The 19,200-nt window shown below is 64.2% G+C and overlaps 1 protein-coding gene across 1 annotated transcript in view; it reads right to left on the bottom strand.

Annotated features, from left to right (window-relative positions):
• Window positions 1-102: 102 nt before the first annotated feature.
• DNAH10 (dynein axonemal heavy chain 10) overlaps window positions 103-19,200 on the bottom strand; it is a 66,322-nt gene continuing 47,224 nt past the window's right edge. Inside the window, exons 53-77 of the mRNA XM_080650243.1 lie at window positions 18,854-19,051; window positions 18,020-18,181; window positions 17,083-17,257; window positions 16,424-16,605; window positions 15,146-15,282; window positions 14,483-14,700; window positions 13,737-13,958; window positions 13,383-13,530; window positions 12,068-12,347; window positions 11,563-11,792; window positions 10,196-10,469; window positions 8,743-8,847; window positions 8,342-8,496; window positions 7,724-7,878; window positions 7,210-7,393; window positions 6,189-6,389; window positions 5,373-5,582; window positions 5,196-5,291; window positions 4,631-4,808; window positions 4,096-4,227; window positions 3,720-3,931; window positions 3,459-3,626; window positions 2,072-2,252; window positions 1,422-1,567; window positions 103-987 (exon numbers count right to left, since the gene is read on the bottom strand). Of these exons, the coding sequence (XP_080506369.1) occupies window positions 841-987; window positions 1,422-1,567; window positions 2,072-2,252; window positions 3,459-3,626; window positions 3,720-3,931; window positions 4,096-4,227; window positions 4,631-4,808; window positions 5,196-5,291; window positions 5,373-5,582; window positions 6,189-6,389; window positions 7,210-7,393; window positions 7,724-7,878; window positions 8,342-8,496; window positions 8,743-8,847; window positions 10,196-10,469; window positions 11,563-11,792; window positions 12,068-12,347; window positions 13,383-13,530; window positions 13,737-13,958; window positions 14,483-14,700; window positions 15,146-15,282; window positions 16,424-16,605; window positions 17,083-17,257; window positions 18,020-18,181; window positions 18,854-19,051 (4,496 nt within the window). The 3' untranslated portion in view covers window positions 103-840. The remainder of the gene's footprint in view (window positions 988-1,421; window positions 1,568-2,071; window positions 2,253-3,458; window positions 3,627-3,719; window positions 3,932-4,095; window positions 4,228-4,630; window positions 4,809-5,195; window positions 5,292-5,372; window positions 5,583-6,188; window positions 6,390-7,209; window positions 7,394-7,723; window positions 7,879-8,341; window positions 8,497-8,742; window positions 8,848-10,195; window positions 10,470-11,562; window positions 11,793-12,067; window positions 12,348-13,382; window positions 13,531-13,736; window positions 13,959-14,482; window positions 14,701-15,145; window positions 15,283-16,423; window positions 16,606-17,082; window positions 17,258-18,019; window positions 18,182-18,853; window positions 19,052-19,200) is intronic.

The following is a 19,200-nucleotide window of genomic DNA, read 5'->3' as shown; positions in this document are numbered from 1 at the left end:
GTCTTTTATTGAAGCAGCGAGGGAGGGAGGCGGCTGGGAGGGAGACGGCGGTGCCTCCCGTAACTGCTGGGTTCTCGCCAGACAGTGGCCTCATGCAGGGACGTGGCCCGTGAGGGGTGCAGGGGGTTCACTTCCGAAAAGAGGAGTCCCTGTGGCCTCCCACTACCCAGAGCTACCCCCGAGAAGGGTCTTTAGCCCGAGGCTGGGCCACCCTGGGCACTCCAGTGCTCGCCCCGCCCCTCCCTCACGGCGAGGCCTCCTCACCTTGTCGGCCGGCGGGCCCCAGGCTGGCCCCGCGGCGCAGAAGGAAGGGCACCCAGCACGGCCGTCCTGGAGCTGGTCATTCTGCACCCAACCCCGCGGACAGGAGGAGGGGGAGCTCACGCAGGAATTAAACACTGAGCTCACAGCATTGCACTTGTGGGGGGCTGGCGGGCTCTGGAAGGGGGGAGCAGATGCGGGGGCCGTGGCCCAGGGAAGGGGCTCTGCCCGACCGGCCCGCAGCCCGGCCGTCTGCCCCCGGGAGGCGCCTGCGGAGTCAGACTGCCCGTCCAACGCCTCCGGAGACGTACAGAGGTCCTCCCTGTGCCAGGGACACGCCTTTTGCTTAACCAAGTGTTTCCTCTGAGACAGAGAAGGAAACGCTCACCATCTCAGAATGCCGTCCTTTAGAATTTACTTTCTCTTAAACCCTTACAAAAGCTTCAACGGCCGAGCCGTGCAGCTGGGTTTACACGGGAGGGGACTCCGACGGCTACTCCAAGCGAAGGAACGTCCATCCTGCCTGGAGAAGCCCGAACGGGCGTGGCCTGCCGGCTCCGCACGAGCCCCCGCACCGGCTCAGTCGGAGTTCAGGGTGAGGCACACGCCCTGCAGCACCCAGTGCGAGATGTGCCTCGTGGTGAAGAGGTCGGCTTCGAAGACCAGGCCCACGCCCATGGCGTTCCTTCTGGTGGAGGTGGTGTAGACAGGCGTCCGGAAGGTGTTCTGCGAAGGAGAGGCATGCGGGGGTGCCTGGGGACGGGGTGCCCAGCACGGGGGGCGGGAGCCTTGGCCTCGGGGCTCAGTGCGGTGGGGCCGGGCTTTGAGGGCGGTCCTCCCTGAGCTTAACGTGGACACGTGTTCGGAGGGGATCGGGCCGGCGAAGCGGGCGGCGGCTGCTCGCACGGGGGGGGGGGGGGGAGGGGGGGGGCGGACCCAGCACCGCCCGCAGGCTCTCCCGGGGCCCGCGGCCCCTCCTGAGGCGCCTGCCCCTCCCAAGTCTGCGTGCACGCGTGTGCTAGCGTGCATTTTCCTGGGCAGTGGCTCCACGCTGGTATCATGCCTCACGGGCTTCCCCTCCCAGGGAAGGGGAGGCCGCCTCGTGTGGGCCTGCGGGCAGCGGGGGGGAGGGGGGCGGGGCAGAGCGCGGCGGCCCCCACCTGCAGTTTGAGGCGGTGGGCTTCGATGGGGATGATCTTCAGGATGGGCAGGTCCACCACCAGCACCTTGGGCTTGCTCTTGACCAGACAGCCCCTCTCTAGGTCCCAGTCCGCGCCTTCCAGGTACAGCCCCGACACAAAGCACCCTGGGAGCCAGGAAGGGACCCTTACGCAGAGGCACAGGCGTGCGCGTCGCACAAACTGGGAGCGTGCCCGAGCCTTCACCACGAGTCCCCGGGGCTCAGAGGAACGCCCCTGACGCCGACACCAGGGCCAGGAGGGAGACAGCCGTGTCGGCTGCACTGCAGGCCGGGACCAGCCGAATGTGACGGTCCCGCCTAGCCCGTCCGCTCTGGCTCCCGGGCCCGGCCTTCAGGGTCTCCAGGGAGGCCACCCGGTGACCAGTTCTCTGAAAGGTCACACTGACCGGGGAGCCCACTCCACACGGACGGAAAGGGGAGCGCACGGAGACCCTGGTGGAGAAGCGATGTGCCCCGGGCGTGTCCCCACGTCGGCGCAGCGGTGGGCGCAGCAGCGTGGCTCCCAACACAGCCTGGCCCAGTGGGCTCGCCCGCCGCTCCTGCCTCAGAACCGGGCGGGACCGGGCAGGGGCCCCACAGAGAGGCTGAGCATCCCCGGGGCTGTCGCACCTTGTCCTGCCCGCTCGGTCACTTCGTCTGCGTCCTGAAACTTGGTCACTTGCGTGAACAAGGTGGAGCGGTCCAGGGGCCAGCCGTTCCTCCGGCAGGTGGCCTGCACCAGGGCCGTGAGGTAGGACTCCGGGACGTGCAGCCCCGAGAGCCACATCACGTTGGGCTCGCACTCCGTGACCTGCAGAGCAGGGGCAGCTGCGTCAGATGCCGGTCCAGGCTGACGGCCCCTGCGCTCCCGGTGAAGACGGCGTTCACGCTGGGCGGGCAGACAGTGACAGGACACCTGGCAGCCGTTCGGGAAAAGCAAGCTGGAGCGCGAACTCAGAGGGAGCAGATTCAGACATGAGACAGTCAGACCGCGGCCGTCGGGCCCTCTGCAGGGATGTGTCCTGCCTCGGGGTAAAGGACACGCACCTGGAGCCACAAGGAAAAGACCGACCTATCTGGCGCCACGGGAATGCAGGACGGTCCTCTGGGAAGAGACCCACGGAGCCGAAGACAGGACACGCGGGCAGGCGAAGGGCGTTTCCTTGATGTGCAAGGAACTCTTAGAAACCACCTTTCAAAGGTGGAGCGTTGGGTAAAAGTGAAACCAAAACACAAAAAGACAATTCACGGCCCTGGCTGGTTTGGCTCAGTGCATACAGCGTCGACCTGGGGACTGAAGAATCCTGGGTTCGATTCCCGGTCAGGGCACAGGCCCAGGTTGTGGGCTCCATCCCCAGTGTGGGGCATGCAGGAGGCAGCCGATCCATGATTCTCTCTCATCACTGATGTTTCTCTCTCTCCCTCCCTCTCCCTTCCTCTCTGAAGTCAATAAAATATATTTTTTAAAAAGGCAATTCACAGAAGTACCACAAACTGAAATATACCCGGCCTCACCCTCGCCAAAGACACACACATTCAGACAATCACGTCACCGTTCACCGACCGACCGGTGACAAGACGGCCAACGTTCCCACACAGCACCTCCAGGCGGGCTCAGGGTTTAAAGGGCATGCACCCGGCCTCGTAGGCACGCACCGGGGAGCAGCTCGAGTGAGCACCAGGACACGGGCCGGGCCGTTGCCGGTGCCGGCAGAGGGAGACCCCGCAGTGACCGCCTGGGTGTCCAGCACCGCGAGGCCCCAGGTGCCCGTACAGTGGGCACCCCCAGAGGAGTGAGGCGGGTCTAGAGGGACTTAGATGGACAGGCGCCAAGACAGACTCCCCAGCGAGCGGGCCCAGCCGCGCCGCACCCTGCCCGGCCTGAAGCCAGGAAAAGGGAGACACAGATGTGCTCGCACAGCCCCGTCAGCCGCGAGCAGGGTGGCCCTGGGTGGTGGGGGGGTCAGTACGGGGCGGGGCGGGGCGGGGTGGCCGCTGGGCACCGGCGCCCCCTCACCCAGTACGTGTACTGGCTGAAGCGCCGCAGGAAGTAGAGCATCCAGTTCCCGAGGGACTTGAGGGTGTCGGGGGCCAGCTTCCTCCAGATGTGAGGGATGTTCCCGACGAACAGCGACTTGGCCACGTCGTCCAACTCACTGCTCATGCCCACTTCCCCGGCCAGGGCCTGCGCGGGATGGGAGCGGCAGGCGGCGGTCGGGCCAGCCCTGTGGCGCGGGGCCCGGCTCCCGCCCGCCCGCCCGCCCGGGGAGCAGCTGACCCTCTGCAGCTCGGCCAGGGAGCGGGACATGCGGACCAGCAGCTTGTTGAAGCGCTCCAGCTCCTGCAGCAGCACCACCGACGTCGGGGAGATGCTCGCGCCCAGGTGCCTCCGGACCAGGTCCAAGTCGAAGACCTTGGGCATCTTGTTCTCTATGTCCTTGGCCACGTTGCCGATGTAATCCTCCCGGCTGATGCCGCTGCTCGATTCCCCTGGGGGCAGGACGCTTGTGAGGGAGAGCAAGGCGCCGGGCGAGGGGCGAGGGGCGAGGGGCGAGGGGCTGGGCAAGGCGGCAGCGTGGCGGAAACTCGAGGGACCAGAGGCAGAGCCCTGCCCCACCCCGGGCCCTGGATGCGCGCCCCTCTGGGCGGACTACCTGTCTGAGGCTGCAGCTCCAGCAGGTGAGCCCACAGGTCCCGGGCGGCCTGCGTGTAATACCCGATCTCGGCGTTGGGGTGGAGACCGAACACCTCGGGCGTGTTGGCCAGCGGCAGGGCCTCAATGGCTTCTACGGCACAGACAGCCGACAGGTCACCGGCTGCGCCCGCCCTTTCGGACCCGCAGACGATTCCCACTGCTCCGTGACACGGTTCCAAGCACAACTCCACCCCGGCCCCCCATCCAGCTCCACCCCGTCTGTTAGGAGATGGCCGTGACCTTCACGGGGCCACCCGTCCCTCCAGGCAGAAGCCGCCACTTCTGCCGTCATTCAGGCCAGGAAATGAGACCCAGCGCCGTCGGCTCCGAGGCTGGGACCAGCTGTGTGACAGCGCACGCCACCCACCGAGTAGGCCCCCCGCCCGCAGGCGAGGGGACAGAAGAGACACAAGAGCCTCACGTCAAGTGAGCAAGCAGAGCGCTGGGACGCGGGCCCCCCGAGAGGCCTTGGGGACGGCGCCCGAGAGACGCACCCACGAAGCGCTCCTTGGGGTCGCCCGCGCCCCCGGGGATCTTGTAGTCCACCTCCTTGTTGTGGAAGAAGTGGAAGGGCTGGAACGTGTCGAAGATGAAGTCCCCCAGGTACTCGTCCATGTAGATGGTCAGGATGCGGCGGTCGAAGCTGTCGATGGCCCGGCCTCCGTACATGACCTGGGTCCCGGGAGCGAGAACCGGCCACTTTGTGTTAAAGAAACAGACACACCAAACCACCGCCGAGGCAGCACGCTCTGCCCTGGAAAGGGGTCGCTGCTGTCTCCCCCACGAGCCCGCACGGCCCTGCCAGATGGAGCCGGCGCCGAGCATGTCCGAGGCGAGGCGGGTCCTGACCACTCCCGGGGACCGCCGCCTCGGGCAGGGAGCGGCGCCGCGTGTGGCCGGGGCTCACGGGACCAAGCACCGGGTGACGAGCAGCCTGGTTCAGAGGCCCAGGGCCCGGCTGCCGGCGGGAGGGGCGGAGGGAGTCCGGCTCCGTGGCTGGTCAGGGTGCCAAGCCGCAGCCCCGCCCCGCCCCCGCCCGGAGGGCCCCGAGGCGCCTACCTCTCCAATCAGGTACTTGAGGCTGCCCCACGGGATCCGCTTGTCGTGCTGCTGGAAGGCTTTGGTCAGGTACGTGTTCAGAATCTCCATGCAGACCTGGGGGGGTGGGGGGGAGGCTCGCGCACGCTCCGGGGACACGGGAGGAGGGAGGACCTCCGGGGAGGCGGGGCCGCGCACCTGGAAGTCGGACTCGTTGAAGTCGTAGTAGACGTTCCAGCCGATCTTGCCGAACTTCCGGCGCTCCTGCACCACGGCGTGGAAGAAGGCCAGCACGTACACCAGCGGCTTGAACGCGGGGTGCGGGCAGTGCTCCAGCATCTCGTTCGAGATCTTGAAGTACGTGGCCCTCATGTTGAGCTTCAGCCCGTTGGGCGGCTCCGTGACCACCTGGCAGAGGAGACAGAGGGTGACGAACCGCAGGCCTGCACACAGCACGGGAGGCGTCCTGGCCTCCCCTTATCACTGCGGGGGGCCGGGAGCCCCGAGGAGCTGCAGGATCTTCTCCGAGGCTCCGCCACGCACACAGCAGGCCCGCAGCCCCGGACCGGGGCCTCGAATGGAAGATGAGGAGCCCCGCTCCGCTCTCGCTGCCCCAGAGACAGGTGCAAAGCCTGTGCACAACGTTCCCCGGAGAGCAAGTGAAATGGGCGCATGAAGCACTCGGAGCTCCTGCGCGGCCCCGGGGACGCGGGAGGGGCGGCCTGTCCCAGGTGCAGCCGTGCAGACGGCCCCAGGCCTCGTTTGGGGCACAAGTGGGAGAGGCAGGCCTGCGAGCTGTACTGTGACCCACCACCGTCACCCAGTCCGGGGCGCGCTTGTCTCTGAAGAGGGAGGGAGGGAGGGAATTGGGAAGGGGTGTGCGGGAAGTCCCAGCCACATCCTAGGTTTATTTATAAACACATGCACGCACGCGCACATACACACACACACACACACACACACACACACACACACACACACACGGTGGGTCCGCGGTGTCTGTCGACCACTGACCTTGAGGGACTTCTGCAGGATGCCAATGGGGAAGCCCTCGGTGGGGTCGGTGGTGAGCCACAGGCGGAAGTCGGGGTGGGGCTTGGTGATCCTCTCCAGGGACTTCTCCAGGTCCTTGAGCCACTTGACGAGGAGGTGGCAGTTCTGCAGCATCAGCCACTGCCCGCGAGCCACAGCCGTCTCCAGCAGCTGCAGGGCTACCTGCCGCAGGAGGGAAGGTTGGAGGCCGAGCCCTGCCAGCCTGTGCTCTCCCAGGGCCCACCCAGCCCCAGCGCCAGCAGAGGCGGAACCCCATCTCCATCTCGTGGGGTTCCTCCCGGCCCCTGTACCGTGAGCAGGTCCCCGCCCAGAGCCCCTTGGCCCAGAAGATCCCACAGCCCCGACACTGGCACCCGCTCCTGACCAAGTCATCAGCCCAGCCACGGGCAGTGACACCCTGACCCGCAGGGGAGCTGAGGGGTGGAGGAGGGACTGTGAAAGGCGTCGAGAGGAGCAGCACACGCTGTCACTGCCCGCAAAACGTTGGGCCCAGGCCACACTGCCCTCGCCTTCACCTCACCTTACCCTAGCCCCAGCCTGACCCTAACCCTAACCATAGCTCTAGCCCTAACCCTAACCATAGCCCTAACCCTAACTGTAGCCCTAACCCTAACCGTAGCCCTAACCCTAACCATAGCCCTAACCCTAACTGTAGCCCTAACCCTAACCATAGCCCTAACCCTAACCCTAACCGTAGCCCTAGCCCTAACCCTAACCGTAGCCCTAACCCTAACTGTAGCCCTAACCCTAACTGTAGCCCTAACCCTAACCCTAACCATAGCCCTAACCCTAACCATAGCCCTAACCCTAACCCTAACCCTAACCCTAACCGTAGCCCTAGCCCTGCCACTGTTCGAGCACATGCTCTCGGCTTTGCAGGCCAGAAGTGCCTCGAGCGCATGTCGAGTGGCCCACCTGGCTTCAGGCCAGACATGACCGCTCCCTAGCAGAGGCCGGGCCCTGCTCCCTCCAGCCCGAGCACCTTCTCCTGGCCTTGCCCCATGGCGAGGAACTTGAGGCGGTTTCCCCCAAAGCCCGTGTGCTCAGCCAACTTCATGAGGTCGCTGGCGGGGTCGGAGCCGGGGCTCAGGATGAACACGATGGGCGAGTTCGGGGTGCTCTGCTCGAAGATGGCCTCGAAGCTGATCATCGGGGGCTGCACGTACCTGGGGAGGGCGGCTCCCAGCGTTAGGGGGCTCCTATCTGACCAGCGCACTGTCCCCGTGCCCCCCACCTGGGACATCCCCAGGCTCTCGGCATTGCCCGCCCCGTGTGAGAACCCCGTGTCTGTGCACACCCCACTCATGTCGCTTGTGTCCTTTGCAACAACAGTGCGTCTCGCACACTGCATTTCGCTAGCAGAGCGCTGTCCTGTGTGGCGATCGTTACGCTCCAAGTCGGCGCTGTGAGGTTCCCCCACAGCCGGCCCACCTCGGCCGCCCGAGGGTGCGGGAGGGGCCCCGCAGAGAGGCCTCCCCAGCACCCGCAGCACTTACTTCTCCCCCATGGTGACCGTCACGTAGTCGGTCACGGCGCGGTAGACGCGGTCCACGCGGAAGCAGCGCAGGACGAGCAGCTTCTGGAAGGGGGTGATGTTGCTGTCGTAGCCCAGGGGGAAGGGGAACTGCTCCAGCGAGTCCAGGTCATACCACTGGAAGGCAGAGACCCCGTCACGTGGAGGCCTGGGAGCGTCGCCACGTGGGCAGCGCACGGACGCAGCAGCGTGGCTCCCAACGCGGGCTGGAAAGAACGTCGAGGCCACCGCTCCTCCGGTCTGTCCTGTCCCTCCCTCCCTTCAGGGGGCAGGTCTGCGTCTGAGTCACCGCTGCTCCCAGTGCCCATCAAGGGCGGGCCACGGAGCTGCTCAGGGGTACTGCTCGGATGCCTGATGGCTGGGGGGGGCAGGGGGCGGGCGTAAGGACAGGCGATGGATGGACGGACGGATGGACGCGCTAGCTGAACTGCTTGAAGCAGCATTCCACCGGGGATCGGAGGGCACAGATTGGGTCTGAACGGGCCCCTCAAGGAGCATCTCCGTGCCTAGAGCAGGGCTGCAGGCTAAGTCTGGAGACTGGCGTGGAGGGAGGGGCGGCGGGGGAGAGGGCGGGGCGCACCTCCTGCCAGACAGCGGGGTGCTGCTCCACATCGTCGGGGAGACTCCCGAAGTCGTCCGAGAACAGCTCCGACAAGAGCATGATGTCCTCCCAGCCCTGGTCGGGCAGCCACGCGCAGGGCTTTTTCCGCTTGTTCTTCTCCAGGGAGATGTTTCCTGTCGCCACAGGGAGGGGCGGCTCTGCCCTGGGCCCTCCCTCGCTGGGGGCAGCCCACTGGGAAGGGGGGCAGCCTCAGGCAGAGACGGGGGCTCCCGTCAGACCAGAACCGTTTCTAGGCTGGAATGGTCGACATGGAACTGAGACAGTCACCACGCGCGGCCGGAGCCCGCGCCAGGCGGACGCAGGGGGCGCTGCTGTGGGTGCACGGCCCGCATGCGCGTGCACGGCCGAGGCCCACGTACCTTTCAGGAAGAACTCGAGCTCCTCCTGGGGGACCCGGCCCTCCGCCTGCTCTATCTTGATCGTCATGTTGAAAGAGAAGAGTAACTTGTGCCTCTCAAACAGCCCTGAGGAGAAACAGGTGGATCCCGACGTGAAAGTCGTTTCCAAACACGCGCACCCTGCGTTCTAGCAGCGCCGTGTGCAGCGGAGGCGGGCCAGCAGCCTGGTGCCCCCGCAGGCGAGTGGACAGAGAGCGGGGGTGATCTGCGCGGTGGAACGCCACGCGGCCGTAAGGAGGAAGGAACTACCATTCGCAGCAGCATGGGTGCAGCTGGAGAGCATGATGCTGAGCGAAATAAGCCGACAGAGGCAGACAAATACCACCTGACCCACTCCTCACTCCTGTGTGGAATAATGATCAACATAAGCTGATGAACAAAAATAGAGCAGAGACAAGGTAACACTAAACAGACCATCCAACCTCAGAGGGAAGGCTGAGGGGGGGGGGATGGTTAGAGATCAACCAAAGGACTTGTGTGCATGCATGTTAGCATGACCAGTGGACACAGACACTGTGGGGAGGGCACGTGCTGGGGGGGGGAGCGGCTGGGGAGAGGTCAATGGGGGAAAAAGGAGACCAATGTAATACTTTAAACAATAAAGAATTTAAATAAATTTTAAAAAGTCATTTCTAAAATCGAGCTTCTGGCACACAGCGTGCTTCCTTCCACGTGACAGAGCCCCGGGCAGGGCGGCTGCACTGAACGCTCCCTGCGTGGGAAGTCCCTGACCGAGTACAGAAGACACGGGCTCAGTTCACATGTGCCGCCGTCTGTGTGAGTGCTCTAATACAGCTGTGGAAGCGGGGGAGCAGGGCTCTGCGCCAGAGGAAGCACGTCCCCAGCCTCTCCTAAGGAGGAGGCCACATCCCAGCGCTCTTTTTTTTTTTTTTTTAATATATTTTATTGATTTTTTACAGAGAGGAAGGGAGAGGGATAGAGAGCTAGAAACATCGATGAGAGAGAAACATCGATCAGCTGCCTCCTGCACACCCCCCACTGGGGATGTGCCCACAACCCAGGTACATGCCCTTGACCGGAATCGAACCCGGGACCCCTCAGTCCGCAGGCCGACGCTCTAGCCACTGAGCCAAACCGGTTTTGGCACCCCAGCGTTCTTTTAACAGAAGAAATGCGTTCCTGGGGACAGGGTCCCAGTCAGAGTCTGTGATCTGAACTGCACTTGGCGTGTGTGAGAGGGCGGCTACCTGCCTGACCCCATAGGAACAGCATCGTCCACAACCTTTCCTGCCCCCGCATGGGCTGACCGTCCCCTCCCGGATCACGTGCAGAAGCAGCCTGAGCCCAGGACCTTCACAGGTGCGGTGCCCGGGCCCGCATCGCCCGACGTGGGGACAGGACGAGGACCCGGCCGGAGCAGGCCCAGCGGTGGTCCTGGCTGCGGGGCGCCCACCTGTGCAGCCGTAGTTGTAGATGTTGAAGGTCAGCGTGTCCATGATGTTCCGGAGCCGCTTCATGAGGATGGAGTCGGGCAGCGACTTCTTGAGCGACAGCCCGAAGACGTCGAGGAAGGCGCTCAGGGAGTACTGGTACATGGTGGTCACCAGCGCCATCTCCGACAGCACGAAGAACAGGATGGCGCCCCGCCGCGCCGCTGGCCGGTAGCCGTCCCGCAGCCGGTCGATGTCCAAGGCCGTCTTCTCCGCCAGCTTGAGCTTCTCCGACACCTGCGGGGAAGGTGCAGGTTGCCAAGGAGACAGGACACGCACACCCCTCACCAAGGGGACTCCACACCAGGAGGCGGAGGGCGGGAGTGGGAGAGGCAGCAAAAAGGAAAAAAACAGTCCTGGCCGGTGTGGCTCAGTGGATAGAGCGTCGGCCTGCGGACGGAAGGGTCCCGGGTTCGATTTCGGTCAAGGGCACGTACCTTGGTTGCGGGCACGTCCCCAGTAGGGGGTGTGCAGGAGGCAGCTGATCGATGTTTCTCTCTCATCGATGTTTCTAACTCTCTATCCCTCTTCATTCCTCTTTGTAAAAAATCAATAAAATATGTTTTTTTTTAAAAAAAAGAAAAAGAAAAAAACAAAAATGACCCGTGGGATGCTCACACGGCCCAGCAGCACCCGCCGTGGTGAGAGGTGGTGGGCACTCGTGGCTCGGACCCACAGCACCTTCTCCCGACAGCCCCGCATTCCACCTGGAGACTCGCAGCACCCCCATCTCATTCCTCACGGGGGGCTGCACCCCAACTCCAGAACCCCCAGCCACACTTCCCCGGGCCGTGGATGGTTCGCTGGGCATGGGACTGAATGACTCTGAGGACCTTCGGGATGGGGACAGGGAAGGGGTCCCCCGCTCCCCTGGGACTCGACCTGAACGGACACGAGGCAGACCTATCCGAGGCCACGGGAGCTTGGCCGCCGGGGAGGCAGAGAGCAACGCCACCCGCGGAAGGCCCGGCCCAGAAACAAAGGCGAGTCTGGACGAAGGGCTGGGCGCCCTGGGTCCAGCCCCGCCCGAAGCCGCCGGGGGCCTTTCTGTCTTCTAAGCTGACCAACGCCCTTCCAACGTCAGCTGGAGGCTGGGCTTCCATCACTCCCGAGGGCGAGGGGACCTAACGCACAGGCCCTGGGACACCTTTAGGACACCCTCTCCCACAGCGCCCCCCTCCCCCCCGGGGGGGGCATTTCTCATCAGGCAAACCCTCAGGAGACGCAAGGCCCGCGGCCGATGAAGCGCAGGTGGACGACCCCCCACCCAAAGCCCCGACTCCAGGCCGGGACCCCGAGCCCGAGACGCGGCGCGCTCCGAGCAGCGGACCTCCGTGGCCTTGGACTTGGTCTCCTCCAGGGTCTGCACCAGCTCCACGTTGTCCAGCATGTTGCCCGTGGAGGTGGCCAGCTCCCGCAGCAGCGAGTCTTCCAGGTCCTTCAGCAGGTTCTTGTTCTCGCTCGTCTCCTGGATCAGGTGCTCCCGCTGCTCCTCCAGCTCGTGCCTCTCGAAGGCCACCAGCACGCTCAGCAGCTGGTCCTCCAGGCCCTTCAGAGTGACTGGGGGACACGGGCCCTCACTGCTCGGTCCCCCCGACGGCGTGCCGGAGGCAGCCCATCTGTGATTCTCTCTCATCCTCGATATTCCTCTCCCCCCCCCCCCCTCTCTGAAATCAACAGAAATCTGCATGTTTTTAAAAGAAGTGCCTACGAGGATGGTGAGGGGCACTGAGTGAAACGAGGGGCACTGGGTGAAACGAGGGCCTGGGAAAGCCTCGTCTCAGACGGGGTCTCCCTGGCAACGACCCGCGTGGCCCCGCGGCCTGGGCCCTCACCCGTGTAGTTGATCACCATGGCTTTCCCGAACACGGACGGGGTGTATCTGGGGTTGGCCAGCTTGGTGGTGAGGTAGAGCCGGAAGTTGGAGTCGTAGTCCACCTCCTTGTCGCCCAGGATGATGAACTGCCGGCCCTGGGAGACCTTGATGTTCTTCTCCAGGACGTTGTCGATGACGGGGTCGATGTACTCGTCCACGTCGTGGAAGAGGAAGGGCGTGCCGTACTTAATGGACATCTCCAGCTGCTTGAGGAAGTCGGGGTCGTTGAAGGAGGCGACCTGGGGGCGGGGAGGCAGGTGCCAAGGGTCAGGGGACCAGTGGGGGTGGCCTTGGAATACAAGCAGGTGCAGGCCAAGGAGCAAGGAGCAGAAACCACTGGAAAAGGGGAAACTCAACATCTGGATTTGATGATTTCGGCGAAGTGGCTGGACCCCAGGCAGCATGAAAATGTGGCCAGAAAACCCCACAAAAACCTGAGCACGGATGTCCTTAGCTGCACTATTCACAGCAGCCAACCAGTGGCGACACCCTCCGTGCGTCCGCGGCGGTGGGTGAACGCGGTGCGGGCGCACAGTGGGTACTGCCCCTGCCAGTGTGGGCGGCCACGGTGCTGAGCGAGAAGCCGGACACGGAAGGCCAACAACACTGGGATCCCCTTCACATGGAAGATCCAGGGACAGAAAGCGCAGGGATGGGAAATCTGCTAGTGGCTGCCAGAGGCCGGGGGATGGAAGAACTGGGGGGAGGAGGACAGTGCTCAAGGACACAGCGTTCCTTTTGGGGGCGACAGAAACGGACTCTGGTGGTGGTTACACCACTCTGTGAACACACCCAGCCACTGGGCTGTCCATCTATGACAGCCGTGGGCAAACTACGGCCCGCGGGCCGGATCCGGCTGTTCCTTCCGGTTCTCTTGCTCTCCCCTCCGCTCCTTTACTTTGAATTTATATTAGTTCACACAAACACTCCATCCATGCTTTTGTTCCGGCCCTCCGGTCCAGTTTAAGAACCCATTGTGGCCCTCGAGTCAAAAAGTTTGCCCACCCCTGGTCTAGGAGGTGAAGTGCAGCCTCCGAAGGCAACGCGACGGGCCCTCAGCTGCTCACAGGCCCAGGGGCAACACGCAGAGCAGAGCAGCAGCCGGGGCTTCGCCCCACCTTCCTGACTCCACACGGCTTGGGGGCTCCGCGCAAGGGCTCAAGGCCGGGCACTCCGGCCGGGCATTGCTGGAGGCGAGGGGATGCCAGGGAGGGGCACGGGGGCTGAGCCCGAGGCAGAGCGGGCGGAGGACGCGGGCAGAGGCCCGGCCGTACCCGCAGATTGTTTTTCTCCTCTTTCCTCTTTATCCAGTTGAGCGCCTGCTGCTGGGGGTCGATGCAGAGCGGGAAGCGGCTGGCCCGCGTGGTGAGGATGCCGTTCTGGACGGAGAGCTCATCGGGGGGCAGTCCCTGGGAGCCCCACCTGGAAGGGACAGCGGCAGGGAAATCCATTTCTCTCGCCAAGTTGTGAACCAAGGACTAGGGTGGTGGGGTCGGCTTTCCAGAACAATCCACAGTCCCGAGACGGCTGGACCCTCCTCAGGGTCAGGCGCTGGCCGCGCAGTGCCCCCCACAACCCCCCACGGGACCCAGCTGGAGGCGCCCCTGGACCTGCGGGCGCGGGCTCACCTGCTGATCTCCACGTCGTCCGTGAGCAGGCTCTCCAAGCGGAAAGGGGAGCTCAGGGGGATCTCCCGCTCCGTGATGTCGCGCTGCCACACCTGGTTGACCATCTCGTTGCGGAACTCCCAGGTGAAGGCGCCCTCGTAGCTCAGGAAGGCCGCGCACAGCAGGCAGTCGCCCAGCAGCCGGACGCGACGGTGCATCAGCTCGTCCAGGTCCCTCAGCCACCTGGCGCAGGAGGCACCGCGGTGAGCAGGCACCTTCCTGCACCTCTAAGGAACATTCTAGAACAGGGGTGGGTGAACTTTTTGACTCGAGGGCCACCATGGGTTCTTAAACTGGACCGGAGGGCCGGAACAAAAGCATGGATGGAGTGTTTGTGTGAACGAATATAAATTCAAAGTAAAGGAGCGGAGGGGAGAGCAAGAGAACCGGATAGAACAGCCGGATCCGGCCCGCGGGCCGTGGTTTGCCCACGGCTGGCCTAGAAGAACCAGCTGGACCCACTGCTAACGGGTCACAGAGAGAAACGACGATGTGAGAGAGACACACCGATTGGTTGCCTCCCACAACGTGCCCGGACCAGGGCCAGGGGTTGAGTCCGCAAACCCAGGTACGTGCCCTCGACCAGAATGGAACCCGGGACCCTTCATTCCTTGGGCCGACACCCCATCTATCCACGGAGCCAAACCAGCGAGAGCCAGATCAGACTCTTCCCCGGTTTCCAGATGAGCGCGCAGACGCCCGCCGACCTGATGTTCTCCGAGCCCAGCCCCGAGATGAGCTTGTCGGCGGCGATGAGCCGGCGCTCCATGATCTCCGCCTCCTCCTGCAGCTTCTGCTTCTCCAGGATGGCCGCCTCGTACTTGGCCCCCAGGGCCTCCAGCTCCCTCTGGATCGCCGCCAGCTCGTTCTGGATCTTCTCCAGCTCCCGCTTCGTGAGGAAGAAGTTCCGCTCCAGCCTGGCCACCTACGGGACAGTCGCAGTTGGAAGCGGGGACAGGGACCGGGGCATCCAGAGGCCAGGGACGCTGCTGAGCGGCACAGGGCAGCCCCCACGACAAACAACTGCCCGGCCCAACGTCCACAGCACGTGGGGGCGAAGCCCGCTCCCCTCTGGACCCGCGTCCCAGCCTTCGGGCCCGCACGGACCACTGGGTGGCGACCGCTGCCTTCGACAGCCCCCTTAAATCTCTCCGCCTGCTCTCTTCACACGAAATCGGGAAATCTAGGACAGTTTCTGTCCGTGGCCACGAGGCCTAAACGAGAGCTGTAGTTTGTTGATTGGGGAGAAATGTTTATGGGGCTTAAGAATCGGAACCTTGCCGGAACTCTCCCAGCAAAGCCGTGGGCCCGTTAACTCTGACCCCACGCGGGTCCCTCAGCGGCAGTGCGCGCCTTACAGACGGCGATACCTTTTCCCTTTTGGGCTTGATTTCTTTGAAAACGTCGCAGTAGCCCATCACAGCTTCGACAAACTTCAGCATGCCCAGGCCTGCCTTGCTCACGGCCTCCATTTCCTCGATGGTGGTGTTGAGAGTCTTCAAGAGACCTGAAGGCCAGAGGCGCAGCGGCTCGGTGACGGGAAAGAACTTGCCCGAGGACAAGGCGTGTGACCGGTGCCTCTCTCCTCGGTCACGCGTGCGCGGGGCCCGGGGACCCACGGACAGCAGGGTGGGTCCAACCGAAGGAGCTTTATGTAAGAGGATGTTTAAGGCGAGTGACGGGCACAGAACATCCCGTGACCCGGGCGCTTCCGTACGGCAGCCGGCAGCCCCAGGGGACTCCAGAGCAGGGAGCTCACAGGTTCGCAGGCCATTAGGGGTCACGGTGGCCTCTACCCGCTCCCTCACCCGCAGAGCAACCTCTCATCCACCGGTATCAGACGGAGTGGCGCCTGGGGTCTGGGGTCGGCAGCCTGTATGTTTCCTTTGGTTTGTGTTTAAGCGGCTGCAGACGAGCGCTGGGTGACAAAGGGCTGAGCCAGTGTTGGGGTGCCAGGCACTCATGCCGTCTTAGCAAAGGCTGCCCCCCCCCCCCCCGCCCGGCTCAGGCCTGCGGGCCAGGGGGCACGCTGCTGAAGCCGAGGGGCTGGCGTGGGTGGTGCTGTCCGCCTCCTCACCCTCCCCCCAGGGACCCGCAGGAGACCTTATGAGGCAAGAGGCGCAAGAAGAGAAGTCAGGGGTTAGGCCAGCCGTGGGCAAACTACGGCCCGCAGGCCGGATCCGGCCCGTTCGGCTGTTCTATCCGGCCCGCGGAGCCGAAAGAGCGGAGGGTTCTCTTGCTCTCCCCTCCGCTCCTTTACTTTGAATTTATATTAGTTCACACAAACACTCCATCCATGCTTTTGTTCCGGCCCTCCGGTCCAGTCTAAGAACCCATGGTGGCCCTCGAGTCAAAAAGTTTGCCCACCCCTGGGTTAGGCCGATTCCAGGCACCACCAGGCCTGTCGGGCAGGCACAGAAGGTGGTGCTGGCCTGAGTGCCAGAGACGGTCCTGTCCGGGGAACCAGAGCACCCCCCTCCTGCTTCACAGGACAGCACCACCATCTGCCTCCCGAACCGCCCCCCTCCATCCTCAGGGCCACGGGCCACCCTGCCTGCGACAAGCCCCCTCCTGGCTCTCCTTCCCGGCCCCCGACACTGAGGTGCCCCGTGCAGAGCGAGTCGGCCACGCCCACCGCGCCCACGCACTGCGGATGTTCTTCACTTGGCCCTGCGTGATGGAGTCGAAGTCGATCTCCATGAGCGAGCGCAGGAAGTTGGGGTCGGACATCATGCCCTTGGCCGTCTTCCAGTTGAGCTCCTTGTAGCCCTTCATGATGAGGATGCACTCGCACACCGTCTGCACCTGCTTCGGGGGCTTCGCGAAGGACCTGGCGGACACGGGCGGGGCGAGCACGCGGCCTCACCGAGGGTCCCGGCGCATGCGCGCCTGGAGCTGGGCCTCGGAGCGGCGATGCGCGGGGCAGAGGAAGCCACGACCCGGCGGCATGTGGGCTCCAGGGGCGAGCTTCTCCGAGGGCAGGTCTGGGGCCTCGCCCTTTGGACAGCGCCCCTGGCATCGCCCGGGGCCCCGAGGGGCCGCTCTGCCGTCTGTCCCAGCGGGTGCTGCCGGCCCTGAGCGCGTTCCCACGAGAGGACTGACCCACACAGCCCCCCCACAGCCCAGTCTCCCCGTGGGAGTCGGCCTGGGTTCAAGGCCAGCAGGCCCTGCTACCCACCAGCTGGGGGGCCTGGGGCAAGCCCCGCGCCTCCGGCCCCCCCTCCTCTCCGATGAAGCCATCCCCTCCGTGGGCCGCTGCTCTCAGGAGTGAGCGGGGACGAGCCCAGCGGGCGGCGCCTGCAGGTACCTGATCTCCGTCACGTCCGACTTGTCCAGCTTCTGCAGCTCCAGCTTGGCGGCCTCCAGGATGGGCATGACCTCGGCGAGGGCCGTCTCGGCCTCGGCCTTCTCCACCGCGATGATCTTGTTCTGCTCCTCGATGTCCATGGCCTTCTCCTCCGCCAGCTTCTTCTTTTCCTCGGCTGGGGGCGGGGGTTAGAGGCTGCTGGGTGTGGGGGCCAGGCCACTGCTTTTGAGCCAAAGCAGTGACAGCCCTTCAGGGTCATTGCTGGGCCACCGGGGGCGGTGTGCTCCCGGGACGCCGGGTCTCCAACCAGGACTGCTGCTCTGACCAACCTCCCAGCCACGTCCCACCCGCTCCAGCCCACGTGACAGCCCCGGCCTGCCTGCCCAGAGCCCGCGGGCACAGGGCTGCCCTCCCTGTCTCCTGCTCACGGGGGGCCTCTCTGCATTTTTATCACCCCTTTGCCACGTGCGTTCAGGCCCAGCTCAAAAGCCACTCCCTATGGTGGCCTGCCCGCGGCTCCCGCCTCATCGCTCTGTGCCTGCTTCATGGCACGGTCAGGCCTGGACTCACATCTCCCCGGCGGCTGGCTGTGTGGTTCCCTCCCCAGCACACAGCACCTCCCAAGGCCCACAGGAGGTACACGGGTGGAATGATGTTCCCCCCAAATGCACGCCCACCCAGAACCTCAGAATGCTGCCTTCTGTGGGAAGTGTCTTTGTCGGGGTACTTAGCCTGAGGTGACAGTGGGCCCTACATCCACTGCTGTGTCCTGGTCAGAAGGCCCCGAGGGCGCAGAGACGGAGGGAAGAGGTCGTGTGACGACGGGGCAGAGGTGGGGATGCATCTATGACCGAGCAATGCCCAGCCCTGCAGCCCCCAGGGCCTCTGGAGGAGGCCGGCCGCTGTGGGGTGTCCCCGCCCTACCAGCCGCACTCACCGATGGCTGTGTTGGTGACGATCTCGTCCAGCAGGGCCTCGCAGGCGGTGGACTTCTCGGCCAGCACGATCTTCTGCTCGGCCAGCTTCCTGTTCAGCTCGTCCAGCTGGATGGAGGCCTCCTTCAGCTTGTCCAGCCCGCCCTCCAGCCGCTTGCACTGAGCTGAGGAGAGAGAGCGGCCTCCAGCAGCCGGGCCAGCACGCCAGTGGCCTCGCGGCGCCGTGCCCGGCCTGGGCTCGCCGGGAAACAGCCTTCTCATGAAATGTCAGGCATCGCTCAGCACCTCCACTGCCAGAGGAGCTGGCATCAGCCAAAATGAACATATTTCTGAAAACAGCCCTTGGTCTGGCCAGGAGTCGTAGCATTTTTAAAAAAGCATTTCCCAACAAAGGAAGTCTGAAAGGACTTAACCCAGAACTCAGGTAGAGGTGGCCTCGAGGCAAAGCTGCCGGGAGCGGTTTTAAATCTCCCTTCCCGGGCTCTGATGCTGCAGCCTTTGCACAACGCGTTGCTACCTGTGGGTGTTTCAGGCTCGTCCTTCTCAGTAAGAAATGAATCAGAAACTAAAAGCGTCTGCCACCGAGCGCTCTGCTGCCGCCCAGTCTGCAGTGCGGGGCTTAGAGCTGAGCAGGTGCACAGCCCACACGGCAGTGACAGCAAGGCGCGCAGGGCCTGCCCACCCAGGAGCCCCCGGAGCGCGGCGCCCAGCCGGGTCCCGCTCCGCCTCGGCCCGCGCACGCCTGACCCCACTCCGCGGCACCGCTCACCGACAGGGTCGGGGTCTGGATCGTCGTCAGCGATGACATGCCTGTGGCCGCCCGCGCCCAGGCTCACCTATGTTGTACTGTGTCTTCTCATCCAGTAATTTCGAGTACGTGTTAATGAAGTCAAGGTAGTTCTTGGGCGTTACGTAGTTGCTGCGCCTCAGCTTCTGCAGAAACTGTTTGCTGAATTCGCCCACGGACCCGTGAACCAAAACCACGTGTTCCACCAGATCTTCTATATGTTCTTCTGGGATCATCGTATTAGGCCCTAAAGAGGGAGGGACGACGGGAAATGGGCCTCCTCGCGAAAGGACAAGAGCAGTTCCTTGAGAAGTTAAGTAAGAATTCCCACGGGACCCAGCAGTTTCGCTCCGGGCTGTGTCCCCAAAGGGGACATCACGGACGCTGATGTTCACA

The sequence above is a fragment of the Plecotus auritus genome (genome assembly GCF_963455305.1).
Source record: "Plecotus auritus genome assembly, chromosome: 13".
Classification (NCBI taxonomy): domain Eukaryota; kingdom Metazoa; phylum Chordata; class Mammalia; order Chiroptera; family Vespertilionidae; genus Plecotus; species Plecotus auritus.
The sequence above is the reverse complement of the archived record's forward strand: the minus strand, read 5'-3'. Positions and strand labels throughout refer to the sequence as shown.